An 18,208-nucleotide genomic window follows, 5' to 3' on the forward strand; every position below is an offset into this window, starting at 1 on the left:
TCTGTAACTCACACACCAATCCCTGTCCCGCCCTTCCGCAATAACTGAAAAAGACAGGCGGAGTGTCACAGGGCAACTTTATTGAGAGGAAACATGGTCACACCCAGCAGACATGCTCTCCCTCTCATCCTGGGTCCTGGTTGCTGCACAACACACACACACACAGGCGCACACACACATTTTCATCCCCAACCTCTGCCACACAGTTCGGTTTTCAGCTCTAAGGATGGGACACTGCTCAATTCCTAAGATCCATAGGTAGCAGGGGCGGGAGGGGGTTGGAGTGGGGAGGAAGTGGTCAGGGTGGGGGGCTGTCTGGGACGGGGGGCGGCGGTGGAGACAGAGCAGGGCTGGATGATGACCAGTGGCCAGGAGCCCCTGACAGCTGCAGGAAGTATGGAATCCTGGCTCCAGGGGGGACTGGGCTCTGCTTGCTCCTCTCTATGGAGCCTTTCTGAGCTGGGCCAGAGCGTTTGGGGAGAAGGGTCGGGCCTCCCACCCCATACAAGTCCTCTCTGCCGGGAGTGGGGGACTGGAGCGGGCAGGGTAGGGCAGGGCGTGCAGCGGGTGCGGCTCAGCTCTGGGGCTCCTCGGGAGCCTCGCCCCCTTCTTCCCCGGCGTTGTCGGCCGTCCACAGCGTCAGGTTGTCTCGCAACAGCTGCATGATGAGGGTGCTGTCTTTGTAGGAGTCCTCGCTGAGGGTGTGCAGGTCGGCCATGGCCTCGTCGAAGGTGGTCTTGGCCAGAGAGATGGCCTCCTCGGGGCTGTTGGCGATCTCATAGTGGAAGACGGAAAAGTTCAGGGCCAGGCCCAGGCGGATGGGGTTGGTGGGCGGCATCTCCTTCTTGCTGATGTCCATGGCCTCCTGGTAGGCCGACCGGGCTGAGTCGATGATGCGCTTCTTGTCGTCGCCAGTGGCCACTTCGGCCAGGTAGCGGTAGTAGTCGCCCTTCATTTTCAGGTAGAAGACCCGACTTTCGGCGTCACCGGCCTCCTTGATGAGGTGGGTGTCCAGCAAGCCCAGCACTGTGTCGCACACGCCCCGGAGCTCCGTCTCCACCTTCTCTCGGTACTCTTGCACCTCCGGGCCCTTCTCTTCCGAGCTTTCTTCATTGCTCTTTTGCTCGATACTGGACAGGACCCTCCACGCCGCCCGCTGGCCACCCACCACGTTCTTGTAGGCCACTGAAAGCAGGTTGCGCTCTTCGCAGGATAGCTCCTCGCCCTTTTCCACAGCGCTCTTCATGAAAGCTGCCATGTCTTCATAGCGTTCGGCCTGCTCGGCTAACTTGGCCTTCTGGATCAGACTGGCTCTCTCCATGGCTCTGGGGACAGGCAGACAGGCAGGCGGCGGGCTAACTGGCTGCCTCGGAACCAAGGCCGGGTTCTGTGCTTCTCCTGCTCTCTGCCCGCCTTTTGGCTGGAAGGCCAGGCCCAGAGAAGGCTGGGAGGGGCAGAGGGCGGGGCTAGGGCCCTGGACCTGCCTCCCTCTCCTCTTCGCCCCCACACCCTTTCCGCTCTTCCTTAAAGGTAAAAGGGCTGGGATGGCGGGTAGGGAGGCGGGGGCCGCGGGTGAGTCATCCGGACTGTCAGCGGGAGAGATTTGGGCGTTGGCCTCACCTGCACCGACACCTTTCCAGGCCCCAGGCTGCCCGCTCTGGTTCAGGGCTTCTATTACATGCCTACCGTAGGTAGCTGTCCCAGTTGCTCAAATCAGATCCTCCTTCACCGTGTTCTTACACGGGTTGAGGATGGCTTCAGCTACCTGGCCGCTATGGGCCTAGGCAGAGCCCATAAAGCCAGGTGCAGGAGGATGGGGTTCCCAGTCCTGCCAGGTATGTTTCTCGTATTGGTTCAGGAGAGAGAACTCTTTGTTTAGGTAGGGCGGTAGCTAGCTTTCCAAGCGCCTTCATACCCATGATCTAACTTAATCTAACCTGCTCTGTCTGTGTGAAATGGGCAAGTCTGTGACACTACTCCCACTGTAGAGATGGGAACGCTAAGGCTCAGAGAAAGATGAGAGTTGCTCACAGTCACACAGCTACTAAATTTGGCTTTGCTCCCATCAAGTCTTTTGACTTGTGAGCTCCAGACTATTTAAAAGTGACAGCAGGCTTCTTCCGGAGTCTACCTGAAATGGTTCTACCCACCAACCCTCACTCCTCCTCAGGATCCTGTCCCCTCTGAGCTCCCAGAATGCAGAAGTGGCAGCTTTCAGAGTGCCACTTAATGAGGTGTTTAACGAGCGGCCTCTGACGCTCTGGCCCAGCCTTTGTAATTAGTCACCCAGTAGGTTTTTTGGATACCTTCCCCATCACAGCACAATTTTCCCTTTCAAGTTGGTGGCCTGTTGCCACTTGTCTGAGGACTTGCCCTCTGGCTGTCCACACCAGGTCACCTGCCCCCCCTGGCTGCCATTATGTGTCAGTGGGGCACACAGAGGGTGGGGACCCAGCTCACTGGCTGTTCCACTTCCCTGCCTAACTCAGCCCCACCCTCTGTCAGAGGCAGGGATGCCGGCCACCTGGGTACCCTGCCCAGCTGGGTACCAGTAGGGGGGGAAACGCTAGCAACTGGGGAGAAAAGACAGGACCGAGGCGATGGAGGCAGCTGTGACGCATGTCGTTTCGTTTTATGGGGCAGCAGTCCCAGCTGAGCGCTGCTTTCCTCTTCCCTCCAGCTGAATGAGCCTGCCTCTCAGAAGTTTCCCTGCCCTTCCCTCTGACCACGGCCCCACTTCTGATTCCTGGCAGAAGCCTCAGAGATGGAGACTTCTCTGTTGCCAATCTTTTGTCCCTGTTCACTGAGACCCTGTCTCTGTGTCAGTTGAAATTTTCACCCAAAGGTGCTGGCATTGCACCTAGGAGGGTGGGTTCCTGCTTGTCTGCTCTACCTCTAGCCAAAGCTCAGATGGGGCTCGGGGTGGGGCTCCTCTCTCTGGGATCCAGCCAGTTTAATGCTTGAACCAGAACTATTTCACAAGCCTGTCCCTCCTCAGTTCCTCTTGGTGTCTGAACACCCACCCTCTCCTCCTGGAGGGAGGCTTAGGCCAGAACTCTGAGGCCCAGAGATGAGATCTGCCTCTTTGAAGGGAAAGTAGGGACGTGTCTGAGCTGATGCCATGTTTTCCAAGGAAGCAAGCAGAAGGGATTTTAGGCTTGCCATCCTGAAGGCTCTGCCTAAATCACATCACTGACAGAAAACAATGAAAAAGAAACATACTGGAATACCAATTTACAGTGTATGTCTAGGTAGTAGGATTCTAAGTGGGTTTTTTGTTTTCCTTTGACTTTCCTAGTATCTTCAGGTTATCAATGGTGAATGTGTATTATTTTTCTATGACAGAACAGCCTACAGTCTTGGAATCAGACTGCCTGGTTTCAGTTCTTATAAGCTACTGTGGCTTTGGGTAAGTGACTTGGCCTCTATGAGCCTCAGTTTTCCTGAATAAAAATGGGGCTTGTTGTGAGAATTGAATGAGTTGATGGAAAGCACTTAGCAGAGTGGATGGTAACTATTAACATCATGTGAAAAGAAAACCGAGCCTTATTATTATAAATATACACACTTGAAGCACTAATAATGGAGCTGATTTCTATGAAATAAGGAATGGCCGGCCCCAAACCAAGTCTCAACCAAAGGCTAGACCCTGCTCAACCAGAGAGACGATGAATGAATGGTCAGAGGCACTCACTCAGCACTACCTCCGCCCTCTCCAGCTCACACATTCCTCTGGCCTCCACAGGCCTTGGGCCCTTCCTTGGTACTAGTCATCCAGCCCGGGCTTTCCCAGGTCCTGGGGGAACGCTGGAGATTCCAAAACATTAGAAACCTGGAGGGCAGGGCCTGGTAGACCCAGGGATTTTGCAGCTGTTTCTGTCTCAAGGCAGGAAGACTTACTTCTCTTCCTACCACTCTCACCAGAGACCTGGTGGCGGCTTACACCACGAGCTCCAGGCCCTCAGCACAGCACTGGGCATGGGAAAGGGAGCCTCGTCCCTCCTTCCCCTCCCCTGCTGAAGCTCAGGGGTGAATTTGGGAGCCAGGCTACCTAACACCTCCTGCCCGCTCTGGCCTGTCAGTCCTGACTCAGTTCCTGTCTCAGGCACCTCCCTTTGCCTCCAGGCCTCCCTTTCCCAAGTCCAGGAGCCCAGGCAGGCAGGAGGCAGCAGGCCCTGACAGGGCATGGGGTTCTACTGTCAGCCGCCTGAGTCAGCAGGGCAGGAGTGGGGTCTGCAGCGCAAAGGGGCTTTCCTCATCCTGCCTGCTACCTCCCCACCCTCCCATAGAGCATCCTTCCTACCCGCAGGATCAAAGCCTCTTGTCCCACAGACAACCACTCCTTCCTAACTGGTAATAACAGGCTTTGAAGGGTTGTGGCATAGAGAAGGCACCAACCAGTTGCTATCTACCTCCATTGAGAACAAGGACAGGGCTCTGATTGCAGCAGGAGGGACACTGGTTAGACTTCAGAGTGAAGTTCCTCGGAAACTTTTTTCAGTTTTGGAATGATCAATCAGGTAACTAGAGGAAACTAAAGTGAAAGAAAGTGAAAGTGCAGTTGCTCAGTCGTGTGTGACTCTTTGAGACCCCATGGACTGCAGCCTACCAGGCTCCTCTGTCCATGGGATTTGCCAGGCAAGAATACTGGAGTGGGGTGCCATTTTCTTCTCCAGGGGATCTTCCCGACCCAGGGATTGAACCCGGGTCTCCTGCATTGTAGGCAGACGCTTTAGAAGAAACTAAGGGCTTCCTCAATCCCTGGGTCGGGAAGATCCCCTGGAGAAGAAAATGGCACCCCACTCCAGTATTCTTGCCTGGAGAATTCCATGGACAGAGTAGCCTGACAGGCTACAGTACATTGGGTCTCAAGTCGGACATAACTCAGTGACTTGAGAGAGAGAGGGGAAACTATGGTACCTTCTCCCATGGTTAGTTGTGAACAAGAGTTCAGTTATTCAGCTAAGAGCTCACTCCACTAGTTGGCTGTCTTTGGGAGAGATATTAGATCACTTTTAAATGACTCAGCTATCTGAGTCTTTTTTCCTCAAGGCACTGCTGTTTAGAGTACCCTATGTCTCCTTGGCCATTCTAGGACACAGTGTGGAATTACTGGAAAGAGAATGGAATGAGGTCTGGGTGTGGAACTGCATCCCAGCTCCATTATAAGGCCTTGAGCAGGTCCATTCCTGTCTTTTGGCCTCAGTTTCCCCATCAGTTCAAGGAGGCCAACACAGATCATCACTCAGCCCCTACTAGCTCTGAATGACATTCTCTGATATTAAGGTTTCTTTTCTGAGATCCCCTCCTTCCACCGCAGCCATCTTCATTCCTTGGGTGGTGCAGAAAAGTCAGAGATTGGGAGAGACATGGGGCAGGTGCAGATCTTGGATTTATCAGCTGCGAGACCCTGGGCAATTCCTTAAAAGGCTGTCATCACCTTCTTCATAGGTTTAGGCGAGAGAATGGGCCTCCGCGTGTATTCTGATGTGGGGTGTCAGCTGGGGAAAGGCAAGATTCCATTATCACCCTGGGCTGGACTCAGTTCAGGGTGGGACAGCCCCAGACTGGAGTTAAACCCGCTGCCCCAGCCTGGACTGGGACCTCTCCAAGTTCAGAGGTCAGCTAAGACTTGAAGGTCTCTGGAACTGAGACCAGGAGTTCTGGAGGGGCAGAGTGAAGACAACCCTAGCCGCTCTGCCTGTGTTCCCTCTGGTTTCATTGTGCCTCTTTTTAAAAATCTCTAGAATGTCTCTGACCAGTTGACTAGGCTGGCATTGAGGATAAGCCAGATGTTCTCCTGCAGATTCATCATAGGCCCCAGCCCTGGACCCCAAATAAAGGTGGTACCAGACACTCAAAGGTATGGCAAGAAGATGGAGATCTTTATTTCGGTTAAAAAAAGGTACAGGACAATAGACAAGCAGCCCCCCACCCCCACCCCGCCATGGGCTCAGCAGATTCCCTAGGCCCGCCTGGTTGCCTTCAGTTCCTCTGAAGAGCTCAGGACTGTCAGCGCTAGCCCGGCCCCTCGGTGCCTGAAGCAAAGGGGGACAGCGTCCTCCTTGCGTCCTACCCGCTGGGTGGGGGGCGGGGGGGGGGGGCGTGGGAACAGTGTCAAACCAGCTGTGCTCAGAACAGTCACCAAACTTGTTCAGCAGCGTCATCAACACTCCAGAAGGCTCCTGAAGAAACCTGCTCGGCTAGACTAGAGCTCTGCCTGATCCTGGGGTGGGCAGGCTGTAAGGCAAGATTCCTAGAGTCTTGACTCCTGACAGATCTGGGGAAGGGGAAGGAAGGTGGAGGAGGGGAGGGCGAGTTTCAGCAGAGTCTGACATCATTGTGCTGACAGCTGCTTTCTGGCCTTCTACACTCTGGCCGTGTGAGCGGAGTGAGAGCGGGGGCAGAGAGGCCAACTCCTGTCTCCTCTGGGGGGTGCTCTAGAGAGAATACGTGTGGGGCAGGCTTGGGGGCAGACCCTGTAGGCACAGACGGTGGCAGACGGGCCACAGGTTAGGCAGGTGGAGGTGCCGGGGGCCTGGTGCCCCCCAGGCCGCTCCTGGAGAGGCAGAGAGCAGCGGTCCTCAGGAGGTCCTTAAGCCCCCGCACACACTGGAGATCCCGGGCAGGACAGCAAAGGAGGAGAAGAGAGAGGGTTAGCACGATGGGGAGGAGTGAGGAGGCTGGCGGGGAGCAGGGGGTGGCCACAGCACCTGCGTCTTCCCCACAGAAGGGCTGAGGCTCGGGCAGCAGGCAACCAGGCAGAGAGAAAACGGGCAGGTGAGAGAAAAAGCTCAGCAGGACAGAAAGCCAGGACACAAGTTAGTGACCGAGGGCCCCCTTGCGCACCAGGACCGGTGAGAGCAGGCCCCAGCGCCTCAGGGCAGGTACGCCATCCTCTCCCGACCTCGCCCTTCACCTCCTGCTCCAGCTGGAGAGCTGCTCTGTGTGAAGCCACTTCCTCCGTGCAGGGTGGGGCGGCTCCTAGCCCTGCGCCCACGCCCCGGCCCTTCCTCTGATGGGGGGTAGTCCTGAGGGCCCTACCACCGCCAGCACACACACTGCACCACACACCAGACAGATGAATGGGCCCCATGGGGGCGGCGAGGCATGCGATGAGGATGGTATGGTGTGTGAGGGGAGCGGGCAGTGCTGCTGGCCGACAGGGGAGATACAGTCTTACCAGCTAACCCTCTGCAAAGAGGCCTGTTAGCTCCCCTCAGGCTGTGCAGGAGATGGCAAAATCCTGACAGGTGTCCTCCTGGGGGAGATACCAGAGAGGTGGGCCAGGGTTACGAGCTGTCTGGTGGGGCCCTGCTGCCCAGGCGGGGGTGGGGGCCAGGGAGGCTCTGGCTCTCAAACTGGAATCTACTTCTTTACAAACATTTTCTTAGCTAAGCAGCCACTGGAGGTCAGAGTGGAAAGACAGAAAAGAAAGAAGAACCTAGGGGTCGCAAGCCCCCAGGGCTGGAGAAAGTAGAGGGCATGGAGAGAGGACAGGATGGCCTTTTCTGCCCTGCTGCGGGGGCCTAGCTACAGCCCTCTGTGCTCAGCCTCCAGCAAACAGACTCCAGCCAGGAGAGAGCTTCAGCTGGAGCACTGGGCTGCCTGCCCTCTTTCTGTCTACCCAGGCATCACCAACTCGACGGGCATGAGTTTGAGCAGGCTCCGGGAGTTGGTGATGGACAGGGAAGCCTGGCGTGCTGCAGTCCCTGGGGTCGCAAAGAGTCAGACACGATTGAGTGACTGAATTGAACTGAAGAGGAAAGACCAAGTTTGGCTAAAAGAACAGAGAGCTGCCAGTTGGGGTCTCAGCAAAGAAAGAGCAAACAAAAACCAAACCAAAGCAAATCAATTCTTAAAAACAAAAATTTTATTACAAGCAGGAACAAAGAATACTGGCTTAAATAAAAGGCAGGTCGGAGTCCCCTCCTCTAGCCAGCTTCCTCCCCACCCCTCACTCCCACTGCAGCAGAGCCCAGGGCCCTGAGGCTGGGGCGAAGTGGTTTCTCCCAGAGGGGACTCTTGGTGGCTGTGACTTCTCAGCTGCCTGTGACCCACCAGGCTCTGGAGCAAGGAAGGACAAGGTGCGGGGACTTCCTATGTCCTTTTCCAAGGGCTTTGGCCCTCTTAGAGGGCCAAGGAGGGGGATGGAGAGACAATTTCCTATCTATTTTGACAAGAAACTGTCGCTCCCAGGAGAGGAGGGCCATCCTCTAAGTTTCTGGCCCAGATTTAGGCCAACCTTCACTCATTTCAGCCCACCCTGGTCCTTCCTGGAGGGAGGCCCTCAGTTGGCCATGCTCTAGCCCCTGGCGCTGGGTCCCATGCTCAGATTCTGGAGGAGGGGGTGTGGTGAGGCAGCCACTCCCACAGCCATTAGCCCATCCAGCTGACCAGGCCCCAGCCTGTCTGGGCAGGCCCAGCTGGAAGCCTGACCTGGGGGCTGGGTGGCCAAGTCCCAGCCACTGTTTGAGGTCCTTGGAGGGGGGCAAGGAGGATGGGCCGGACTGCAGCAGGAGCCCAGCTGTCTCCTGTGACCAATGCACACACTCCCCGTCCCCACGGCTCAGGTCGCTCCTGCTGCTGCCACCACTGGCTGGCACCCAAGGGCGATGGCAGAGAGTGAGGCAACCCAGGGGGTGTGGGAGCCAGCCACATTCGTACAAGAGCACACACACGCGCGCACACACACACTCGCTCACTCACAGCCAGAAGGTCTCTTGTAATAAACTTATTAAAACTAGGGTGCCTTCAGATAATCCTTCACCTGGCACTACAAAGATAGCAATGTGGCTGACTTTTTCTTTTTGTCTTCCATTAAAAAAAATGCTATGTAGAAAAGAGGTCTATAAAATTGTGCAAAATACCCAGCATTAATAAACCCGTTTCAAGTATTGCCAGCATGAGTAAAACCTGCCCATCCCCAGACCTGACCTGGGAGGGAGGTGGTGGTGGGGGCAGGTTGCGCCCTTGGAGAACCCTCCATGGGCAGAGGGGGGCGAGGCTCCCCCTTCCTAGTGTGCTGCCCAGGAATCATGCAGGAGCTGAGGTCTCGGGTGTCTGGCTGGCTGATTTGGCTTCCTCTGATGCAGGCTGCTCCCCCCCACCCACCCCCAACTCTGCCCTCTCTACCTGGAGCCCCAGCTCTAGTCTACTGGCTGACTCCATACAAAAACAAAAACGGAAGAAAGAACAACAGCTCTCCCAGAAGGAAGGAAGGGGCCCAGACGCCCAAGCAGCCCCCAGAGGCATCCTCTCCGACAGCCTGCTGTCCGGAGCCGACTTCTCCTCAGTCTGGCTTCACCCACCTCGGACCCCGGCTTAGCAGGGCCCAGCAGCTCCCCCACCGGGGAGGCGTCACACTCAGTCCACAGCCTCACTCACACAGGGCACGGCTGGGCAGAGGCTTGGCGTGGTCCGCTGGGCCTCAGGGGCCCTGGCCTCTCTCTCCTGTTAATCCTGCCACTGATCAGCTGGGGGAACTTGGGGCCCCCGGCCGTGTGAGCCTGGTCTGGGGAGCAGAGGGCACAGCCATGGCACAGTGCGGGGAAAGCCACGCAGGGTGGGAAATAAATACGAAAAGACTCAAGCAGTCTTGGGCGGCTCTGCTTCCCTTCGGGTGGAATGGGGAGGAGGTCCTGGCAGGTGTGAAGGGTGGCAGGTGAGTGCGGAGGGGCAGACAGGCCAGCAGGTGGCAAGTACTGAGCCCGGTTCATGGGTGGCTTCCTACCATGCTGGCATCAGGCTTGGCTCCGCAGGCTGGCTCGTCGCTTCTGACGGGCGAGGGCAACACGGTGTCAGACTGCACAAATCCCCTCCGGTCAATCAGGCTTCCAAAAGACAAGGTGGGGGGACACATGAGGGCCCTGCCTGACACCACAGCTCCAGGCCGGGGCCTGGACAGCTGGGTCCATCTCCCAGACGAGGCAAGACCCGGCCCTAGAAAGGCTGCTCCAGTTGGTGGCTCAAGACCCTTCCTTTCTGGAAGGGCCTTCTCTGTACTCTGGACACCTGGCTTTGGGCCACAGAATTTATCCACTATTAATTCAAACTGCCTGGCTTTCTGTCGGGCTCCCAAGCTGCAGGTGAGAAGAGCAAGGACGAAAGGGCATTGGGAGATGCTACAGTTCCTACTGTCCTTTCCCCAGGGGCGGGATGGGCGACAGGCAGACGGGATATTGGGCGGGAGGAGGTGGGGAAGATGTGAGGAAATCTTACCCCACCCCCAACCCGCCCCCAGGGCTTCCAATTGAACTCCCGATCTGGACATCTGGCGCCCCCTAGTGTCCGGACAGATGGGGCGTTTCCCCGCAGAGCTGAGCCACCAGGAGGGAGAGGAGGCTCCACCCAGTCCAGCCATCAGCACCGGACAGCAGAGTCCCTCAAGGTAGACACAACATTCATTGTGGTTATCCCTGGGGAGTAAGATTACATGTGATAGCTACTACTCTTTCTGATATTTTGTACTTAATTTTTTTCTACAATGAGCACACAGGATTACAAATTACAACTCTACTGAATTCCTTTCTGTGACAAGTGCCCTGAAAGCACACAGCAGGGGATGATGGACAGAGGGATCTTTGGTGTGGAGAGATCAGTGATTCCAGAACCTCTTTGAGAGGAGTAGACTCACAGAGCCACCCCACCCCACTCCACACACACACACTGGCCAGGCCAGGCCCTGTGACCCACACACCACAGCTCCCCCCGCCCCCCCCCCCGCCCCCCGGCTTACCTGGGAGGTAGGGGGCCACACAGCACAGCACAGCAGTTGGTGATGACACTTTTATGGCTGTAGGGGTTGACAGAGGCCTCGCCGCCCCTCTTGTTGGACCACGAGCCTTTGATCTGCAAGCAGGAAGGAGCTCTGAGTCAGGTACCTCCCTTCATTCCCCCTGTTCTAGAGGCTGGAGAAGACCAGCAAATTCTGAAACCAATTCTAGCCTATTGCAGGGAATGTGCCTTTACCCGTTAGTCGTTCTGTGAGAATGTGGAGGACCGCTGGGTGTTGGGGAGGCACCCAGAAGAGGAGGCAGAAGTCAGAGCAGAGCCGGAGAGACGCCTCCAGAGGGAGCTTTCACGGAGCATCCTTCCTTCTCTTGCCAGCCACGCAGGAAGGAGGCTAGTGCAAGCGCCCAGGGCTCAGGCTGACCTGGCTGTGAGCTCTGGTTCTCCCAGACTTGCTCGTGACCCCGGACAGAGCACCGTTTCTGAGTCTCAGTTCTCATTTGAAAACCAGGGAACTCTAGCAACGCTGGCGGAGCATGAGATGAAACCCTGCCCCTCTCTAGCTCCACGGAGACCAGCAGTGAAGGAGACCGGCTTGACTGCACCGTGGAGTCTTCCAAATGTATCTGGCCATGACGCCCTTTTTGGCTTAACCCCTAGTGATATCCTGCAGAAACAGCCCCCAGGAAATCACCTCGGGGGAGGCTGGCTGATGCCATCTCTGCTCTGTACCAATCACCCGGCATGTGATACCCTGTCATGCCTGTTAAGTTCCTCTCTCCAAATGACAGGCTGAGGTCAAGGAACGTATTTTCTGTTGGTCCATGGGCCTCTGAGCAATATTAGATGCTGGCCCTGGGACAGATGCTCTCATTTGCTTTTTTGTTGTTTGGAAGGATGGGAGGGGAGGGGTCAGATCTGGCCCAGGGATCAGCACATAGTGGGCGCTCCAACAGACAAGGTTTGTTGGTAGAGATCTACAAGGCAGCAGGTGGAGTGGGGAGGCTGATGGAGCTTCAGGCTTCTCTCTTGACCGCCCCCTCACTAAGGATGCCTCAGAGAGCCCCAGGACTCCCTGAGAACAGTGGAATTGCTGCTGTCTCCAAGGACAGCGTGGTGGGCCTGAGCTTCCGAGTGCAACCCTGGCTCTGTCCCTTTACAGCTGGTGACCTGGGGCAAGTCACTCAGCCATCAAATGAAGAAAAAGCGTCTCTGTTCCTCTGCCTCAGAGGCGAAAGGACCCAAAGAGATGATGGAAACTGCAAGAACTCTGGAAATGGTAATGAGCCGGCCAAATATAAGGACAGCAATGGGGTCAGTGCTGGTCTGGTGGGGTTAGGGAGAAAGCAACCTTGGGGACCTGCCCAGGGTCTCCCAGAGCCCACAGCCCTGAGCCCTGGAAGGAGATGCTGGGCTACCTTGTCTGTCTGCCTGCATCTGCCCAGAAGTTTGGGGGTCAGGGCTGCACTGTGGCTGCCCAAGCTCCTTCAGCCCTGCCCCCATCCCAGGATCTGGCCCAGGGGTAAGCTGCTGCTCCAGCCTTTACTCACGTCTTCATTAGTTGTCAGGTTTGAGGCGACGAGGTAAGTGTGAAACCCTGAGAGGCCCAGGATGGACCAGATGGAGAAGAAGCAGATCACCAACTCCAGCACGGTGAGCAGCGCAGTCAAGGACCCACACGGGGACCAGGGCTGGGAGCCTCCCTCACTAGCCTTCTCACCCATCCCTCTGTGCAGCTACTCCCCCAGAAGGGAGGTAAGTTTGTAACCATCTATAATCTCAGCAGATCCCCTCCTGGGCCACGAAGAGGGTTCAGGAGCACCCAGAGGACAGGACAAGCCCAGGGTCATGGACAGAAGAGGGAACTGAGGGTTTCAAACACCAGAGCTATGGACAGGGCACAGTCCAGACAGCTGGGTGTCTAAGGGGGCTCCTGGGAGTTCTTGGCAATTCTGGCCCCACAACAGCCCATTCAGAATGGGCTCTAGCCTGGGGGTGAACAGGAGCAGCTGGCACGCTGGATTCCAGAGGACAAACAGCAGCTCTATCTCACTGCCCTGTTTACAGGATGTGGTGTGGGGGCCTGCCTCAGGGAAGGGGCCTCGGGTCCCACCAGGGCTCCCCCTTGCTGACAAAGGATATCTCGCTGGTGTCTCCTTCAGAGTGGAGAGGAAGTTGCTTCCCTGAGAGCCTGGGGAGGAAGAGACAGGAGAGGGCGCGGCTCAGGGACGGTGGCCAGGGCCCCTTGAGCTGGCTGTGCTTGCCCCCGGGCCTCCCGCTCAGCCCCGGCCCACCCGCACCATCACCCCCAACTCACGCAGCGTCAGGTGGGTGACCACGCAGGCGAAGATGAAGGCCGTCAGGAAGGAGAGGGAGAGGATGAATGCGTAGAAGAAGCGGTAGTTCCGTTTCCCCACGCAGTTGCCCACCCAGGGGCAGTGATGGTCGAACCGCTCTGGAAGGGCCAGGGAGGCAGGTCAGTGCTGGGGCTTTAGCGGCCTCCCGACACAGTGGGGTTGACCCCACCCCCTGGCTCTGTTCACATGCGACTCTCAGTTCCTCGACACTCCTGGCCTCTGGTCCTTCACCCGCCAGTTCCTGTGTCTTGGCTGCGAGGCCACATCCTTGAGAAAGTTCTCCTTCAACCTCAGAGGAGAGTGAGGCCCCTGTTATTTGCCCCACTGCCCTGGAAACTTGTCCTTTGCAGCACTTTGCCTACATGGGCTTATATGTTTATTTACAATTAGCAGGTTGGCTTGTAAGCCCTTCCCAAGTGGCGTAGTGGTAAAGAATTGCCTGCCAACGCAAGAGATGCGGGTTCGATCTCTGGGTCGAAGATCCCCTGGAGTAGGAACTGGCAACCAACAGTATACTTGTCTGGAAAATTCCATGGACAGAGGAGCCTGGCGGGCTACAGTGTGTGGGGTTGCAAGGAGTCGGACGCGACTGAACATGATAAATGCAAACTGTAACCCCTGCTCCCTGGATGAAACCCAGGGCCTGGCAGAGTCTGGTATGAAGAAGACCCACAGAAAGGACTTGCTGCCTACAATCCTGGCCCCTTGGCAACAACCAATGAGCCCTGCTCCCTAGCTCTAGAATAGAGGACCGAAGAGGGGCGGGCCCGCTAGGTAACTTGTGGAGAAGCGGCACTGGAGGCCTAGTCAGAGGGCTGAGCTCACGCCAGCACTGTGTCCCAGGGGTGGGGTCAGGCCCAGGCAGGTGAAGAAAGTCCCCTGTGGGAATGTGGGTCACAAGCCTGATGCAGGCCTACACCGGGCCAGCGCCCTTCACAGAGGGTGGGTGGGGCAGACTCTCAGGGAGGAACAACACCCACCGAGTCACCCACTTCGAGGCCTGCCGTCCGGGTGCTTCCCCCGCTCCCCAGCTCAGGGAGTGCTGAGCTAGCGTCATGAGCTCACCGCCCTGGGGACCGTGCATAGTCACCAAGGCTCAGCTCACCTGGGTCCTCTTGCAGAGCCGCTCCCTTACAACACCCTCCCAGAGGCGGCGCACCCTGGGTCCCTGTCTGAGCTGCTGGGCCTCCAGAGAGCAGTGAGAGGGGAGGAGACAGTCTCTGGCTTCCCAGCAACCACGGCAGTCGTGGGTCAGGAGCTTAGCTTCCAATCCCAGCTCTGCCCTCTCCACCTCACTGGCATGAACTCCTTGGTTCCCAGATTCTTGTCAGTCCAAACCCCAGGACTTTCAGCAGAGCTGGTCCTGGGCCACGTGTCTAGAATGTCATGCTCCAGACTCGACCCTGGACCTGCTGAGGACCAAACCAAGGGCTGGGAGGAGGGTCAGGGCGTCTCTATGTCCACTTTAGAGCTGGGGGAGGAATCCACCCGTCCCGGGCCGAAGCCGCGATACCACTGGTCACATTCAGGGCCCCTCCCTGGAGCCCCTCCTCAGTCAGAGCAAATCTGAGGGAACCAGACTTCCTGCCCAGACGCCCCCGCCCCCCACAAGCGACTCTCAGTCTCCAGGGCTCCATCCCTCTCAGGACTGCCCGCGCCCCCCTCTGCTGCCTCCCACTTACCCACACAGTTGTCACAGACACTGCAGTGCGAGGTCCGGGGCGGCCGGAACATCTTACAGGTGAAGCAGTACTTCAGCTTCACCACCTGCCCGTTGATCGTCACCTCCCGCGTCCGAGGGGGCGGCCGGTACGTGGAACTGCCTGTGTTGTCTGAGAAGGGAGGAAAGCCAGATGGGGCATGGCCAAGCCCCGTCCGGGGGAGGGGGGAGCCAGTGCCGCCCGGCCAGGACGAGAGAAGCTTCAGGGAAGCTGCTTTGGGGGGACAAACATTAGGGCAAGATGGCTGCCGAGGGCATTGAAAGCTGTGACCACCCAGCGAGACTTGCTGTCAAGCACTGTGGAGAAGCTTCACAGGCCACTTCAGGAAGGGCTTTCAGGGAGGGAGACCTGGGAAGGCTTAGTGAGCTTTATCTGCATCTAAACATCTTAGTGAGCTTTATTTGCATCCTTATAGTCTGACCCACCAGGGACTGTAAAGACTCCACCTGCAATGCAGGAGACTGGGGTTCGATCCCTGGGTCAGGAAGATGCCCTGGAGAAGGGAATGGCAACCCGCTCCAGTACTCTTGCCTGGAGAATCCCACAGACAGAGGAGCCTGGCGGGCTACAGTCCATGGGGTTGCAAAGAGTCGGACACGGCTGAGCAGCTAACACTTTCACTTTCTTTCACACAAGCCCAGATCTAAGTTCTGGTTTCCAGGAGGGACAGAGGACACAGTGAGAGCAGCGCTGAGGAAGCAATCAGATGCAGAATGTGTGGCGTCTGCAAGCCACTGCCCTGTGGCGCGAGCGTCAGTGCCACACTGTGTTTCAACTCTGCTTCAGTTAAAAGAGAATTTTTTAAAAGTCAGTGTCGCTTACAAAAGGAGAAGGGAGATGCTTCTAAATTTAAAAAGGTTTAAGAGGTAGAAACCAGTGCAATGCTTGATCCTAGAATGGAGCCTGTTTTCAAAAACAAAACAAAACAGGGGCGTCCCTCGGTGGCTCAGCGGTAAAGAATCCACCTGCCAGTGCAGGAGACACAAGCCCCGACCCCGGGAGATCCCACATGCCTCGCAGCAACAAAGCCCGTGAGCCACGACTACTGAGCCTGTGCTCTAGAGCCTGGGAGCCGCACCACTGAAGCCTGTGGGCCCGAGAGCCTGTGCTCAGCAGCAGGAGGAGCCACGGCAATGAGACGCAGCCCAGCCAGGGTAGCCCCTGCTCCCTGAGGCTCGAGAAAAGCCTGCGCAGTGATGCAGACCCAGCGCAGCCAAAAAATACACCCATGAAAGTATTAAAAACAAGCCAGCACAGCAACGAAAGACAGGTGGGGGCAAGGGGGTGCGAATGACTATAGATTAAAAGTCTGGAAGCCGTTAGTTTTCCTAGATGGGATAATGGAATTGTCATTATGGACTAGGGTATCCTGAAACCTTGGAGATACATGTTGAAGCATTTATGGGGTAAGTGTATATTTCACTATGTGTATAATTTACCGTGAAATGGTTTAACATGACATATATGTTTGTGTGACACATATGACACACTAGTATTTAATCTAGATGGTGAATTTATACAAATTTGTTATACTAATTCTTCCCACTTTTCGGAAAGTTTGAAATTTTTCATAATAAAAATTTTAAGAGAAAAAGAAATGTGGAGATATATGATATTCATGGACTGGCAGATTCAGTATTAGAAAACAATTTATTCTCTCCAAATTAATTTTTAGATTCAACATAATCCCAGTTGGGGTTTTTGTGTGTATGTGTGGAAATCAACAAACTCACTCTAAAATTCATACAGAAATCAAAGGGCCAGGAATAGCCAAGGCACTCTTGAAGAACAAACCCAGGTCTTATACAGCAAGACATTAACACTTATGATAAAGCTTTAGTACTTAAGACAGCTGGGTTTGGGTAAAAGGGTAGAAATGCTGACCAGTGAAACAGAACAGACTGCAGAAACAGGCCTAACATGTATATGATCATGTGATTCAGGACAAAGGCAACATCACAGGGCCAAAGAGGAAGATGGTCTCTTCCTGATGAAACCATGCTGGATCCACTGGATACACAAATGGGGGGAAAATGTGACTGTTAGAAGGGCTTCCCAGGAGGTGTAGTAGTAAAGAATCTGCCTGCAATGTGGGAGACGCAGGTTGGATCCCTGGATCAGGAAGATCCCCTGAAGAAGGGAATGGCTACCCACTCCGGTATTCTTGCCTGGAAGATTCCACAGGCAGAGGAGCCTAGCAGGCTACAGTCCACGGGGTCACAAAGAGCTGGACGTGACTGAGCACGCACATTACTGTAACCCTGCCTCCCACTTAATACAAACTCAATTCCAGATGGACTACGGTGCTCAATACAAAACGTTTTGGATTAAAAAAAAGAAAAAGAAAAACAGAACAGCTTCATGACTCTGGAGTAGACAAAGACTTCTTAAATAAGACACAAAGGAACCGATCATAAAAGAACAATTCGATAAACAGCATTTTACCACAATTAAGAACTTCTGTCCATCTAAAGAGATTATTGAGAATGAAAATGTGACCTTCAGAGTAGTAGAAGATATGTGCGGTATGTTTATCTGACAAAGGACAAAGGATGTGTATCCAGAGTCTATAAAGAAGCCCTATGAGTCAGTAAGAAAAAAATCAGACAGCTGAATCTGAATGCGGACGAAAGATTCAAACAGGCATTTCATAAAAGAAGCTGTTCAAATGGCTAATAGACACATGAAAAAGTGCTCATATTCATTAGTCATCAGAGAAATGCAAATTAAAACCACAATATGCTACCAGTACATATGCACCAGAACGGCGAACATGAAAAAAAAAAATTATCTCAAGTGTTGGCAAAAACGTACAGCAACTCAAAATCTCATCTGACCACTTTAGACAACAGTTCTGCACTAACGACTAAAGCTCAGCATGTGCAGCCCAGCAGTCCCACTCAGAGGTGTTTTCCCAGCAGAAATGCACATGAGTTGACGTGCACCAAAGCCAAGTGCAAGACTGTTCTTAGCAACAATTCTCAAAATAGCCAAAATCTGGAACGACCCATCAATAGTGGAATAGAGAAAAAAACTGTAGTATATTCATACAATGGCATTCTATACAGCAGTGAGAATGAATGATCCTTAATTATACACAACAGTATGAATGAATCTCACAAATGCGTAAGTGCACAAAATGTTCACAAACAGGTAAAAGTAATCTATGGTGTTAAAAGCCAGGATCATGGCGGGGGGAAGGGTGACAGAGATTGGAAAGGGGAACAAGGGGGGCTCCACCACTGTTTCTTGGTCTGGGGGTGCTAATTACATGTGTGTGTTCCAATTGTGAACCCTCAACAAACAGAACACTTATGAGTTGTACACTTTTGGCAAGCCCGTTATACTTCAGTAAAAGCCTAAGAAAAAGGAAAAAGAAAACAGAAAGTAAATTGTCCA

At 54.9% G+C, this 18,208-nt stretch overlaps 2 protein-coding genes across 2 annotated transcripts in view; both read right to left on the reverse strand.

Moving 5' to 3' along the window:
* Positions 1-574: 574 nt before the first annotated feature.
* On the reverse strand, positions 575-1,321 carry SFN (stratifin). The gene has a single exon (XM_052635777.1). It carries the CDS (start codon positions 1,319-1,321, stop codon positions 575-577), a length of 747 nt encoding a protein of 248 aa, XP_052491737.1.
* A 4,563-nt stretch (positions 1,322-5,884) lies between these two features.
* Positions 5,885-18,208, reverse strand: part of ZDHHC18 (zinc finger DHHC-type palmitoyltransferase 18) — a 28,277-nt gene continuing 15,953 nt past the window's right edge. Inside the window, exons 3-9 of the mRNA XM_052662278.1 lie at positions 14,771-14,920; positions 13,049-13,186; positions 12,874-12,922; positions 12,282-12,384; positions 10,739-10,851; positions 9,734-9,833; positions 5,885-6,612 (exon numbers count right to left, since the gene is read on the reverse strand). Coding sequence (XP_052518238.1) covers positions 6,514-6,612; positions 9,734-9,833; positions 10,739-10,851; positions 12,282-12,384; positions 12,874-12,922; positions 13,049-13,186; positions 14,771-14,920 — 752 coding nt within the window. The 3' untranslated portion in view covers positions 5,885-6,513. The remainder of the gene's footprint in view (positions 6,613-9,733; positions 9,834-10,738; positions 10,852-12,281; positions 12,385-12,873; positions 12,923-13,048; positions 13,187-14,770; positions 14,921-18,208) is intronic.

Source organism: Budorcas taxicolor, chromosome 2 (assembly GCF_023091745.1).
Source record: "Budorcas taxicolor isolate Tak-1 chromosome 2, Takin1.1, whole genome shotgun sequence".
NCBI lineage: Eukaryota > Metazoa > Chordata > Mammalia > Artiodactyla > Bovidae > Budorcas > Budorcas taxicolor.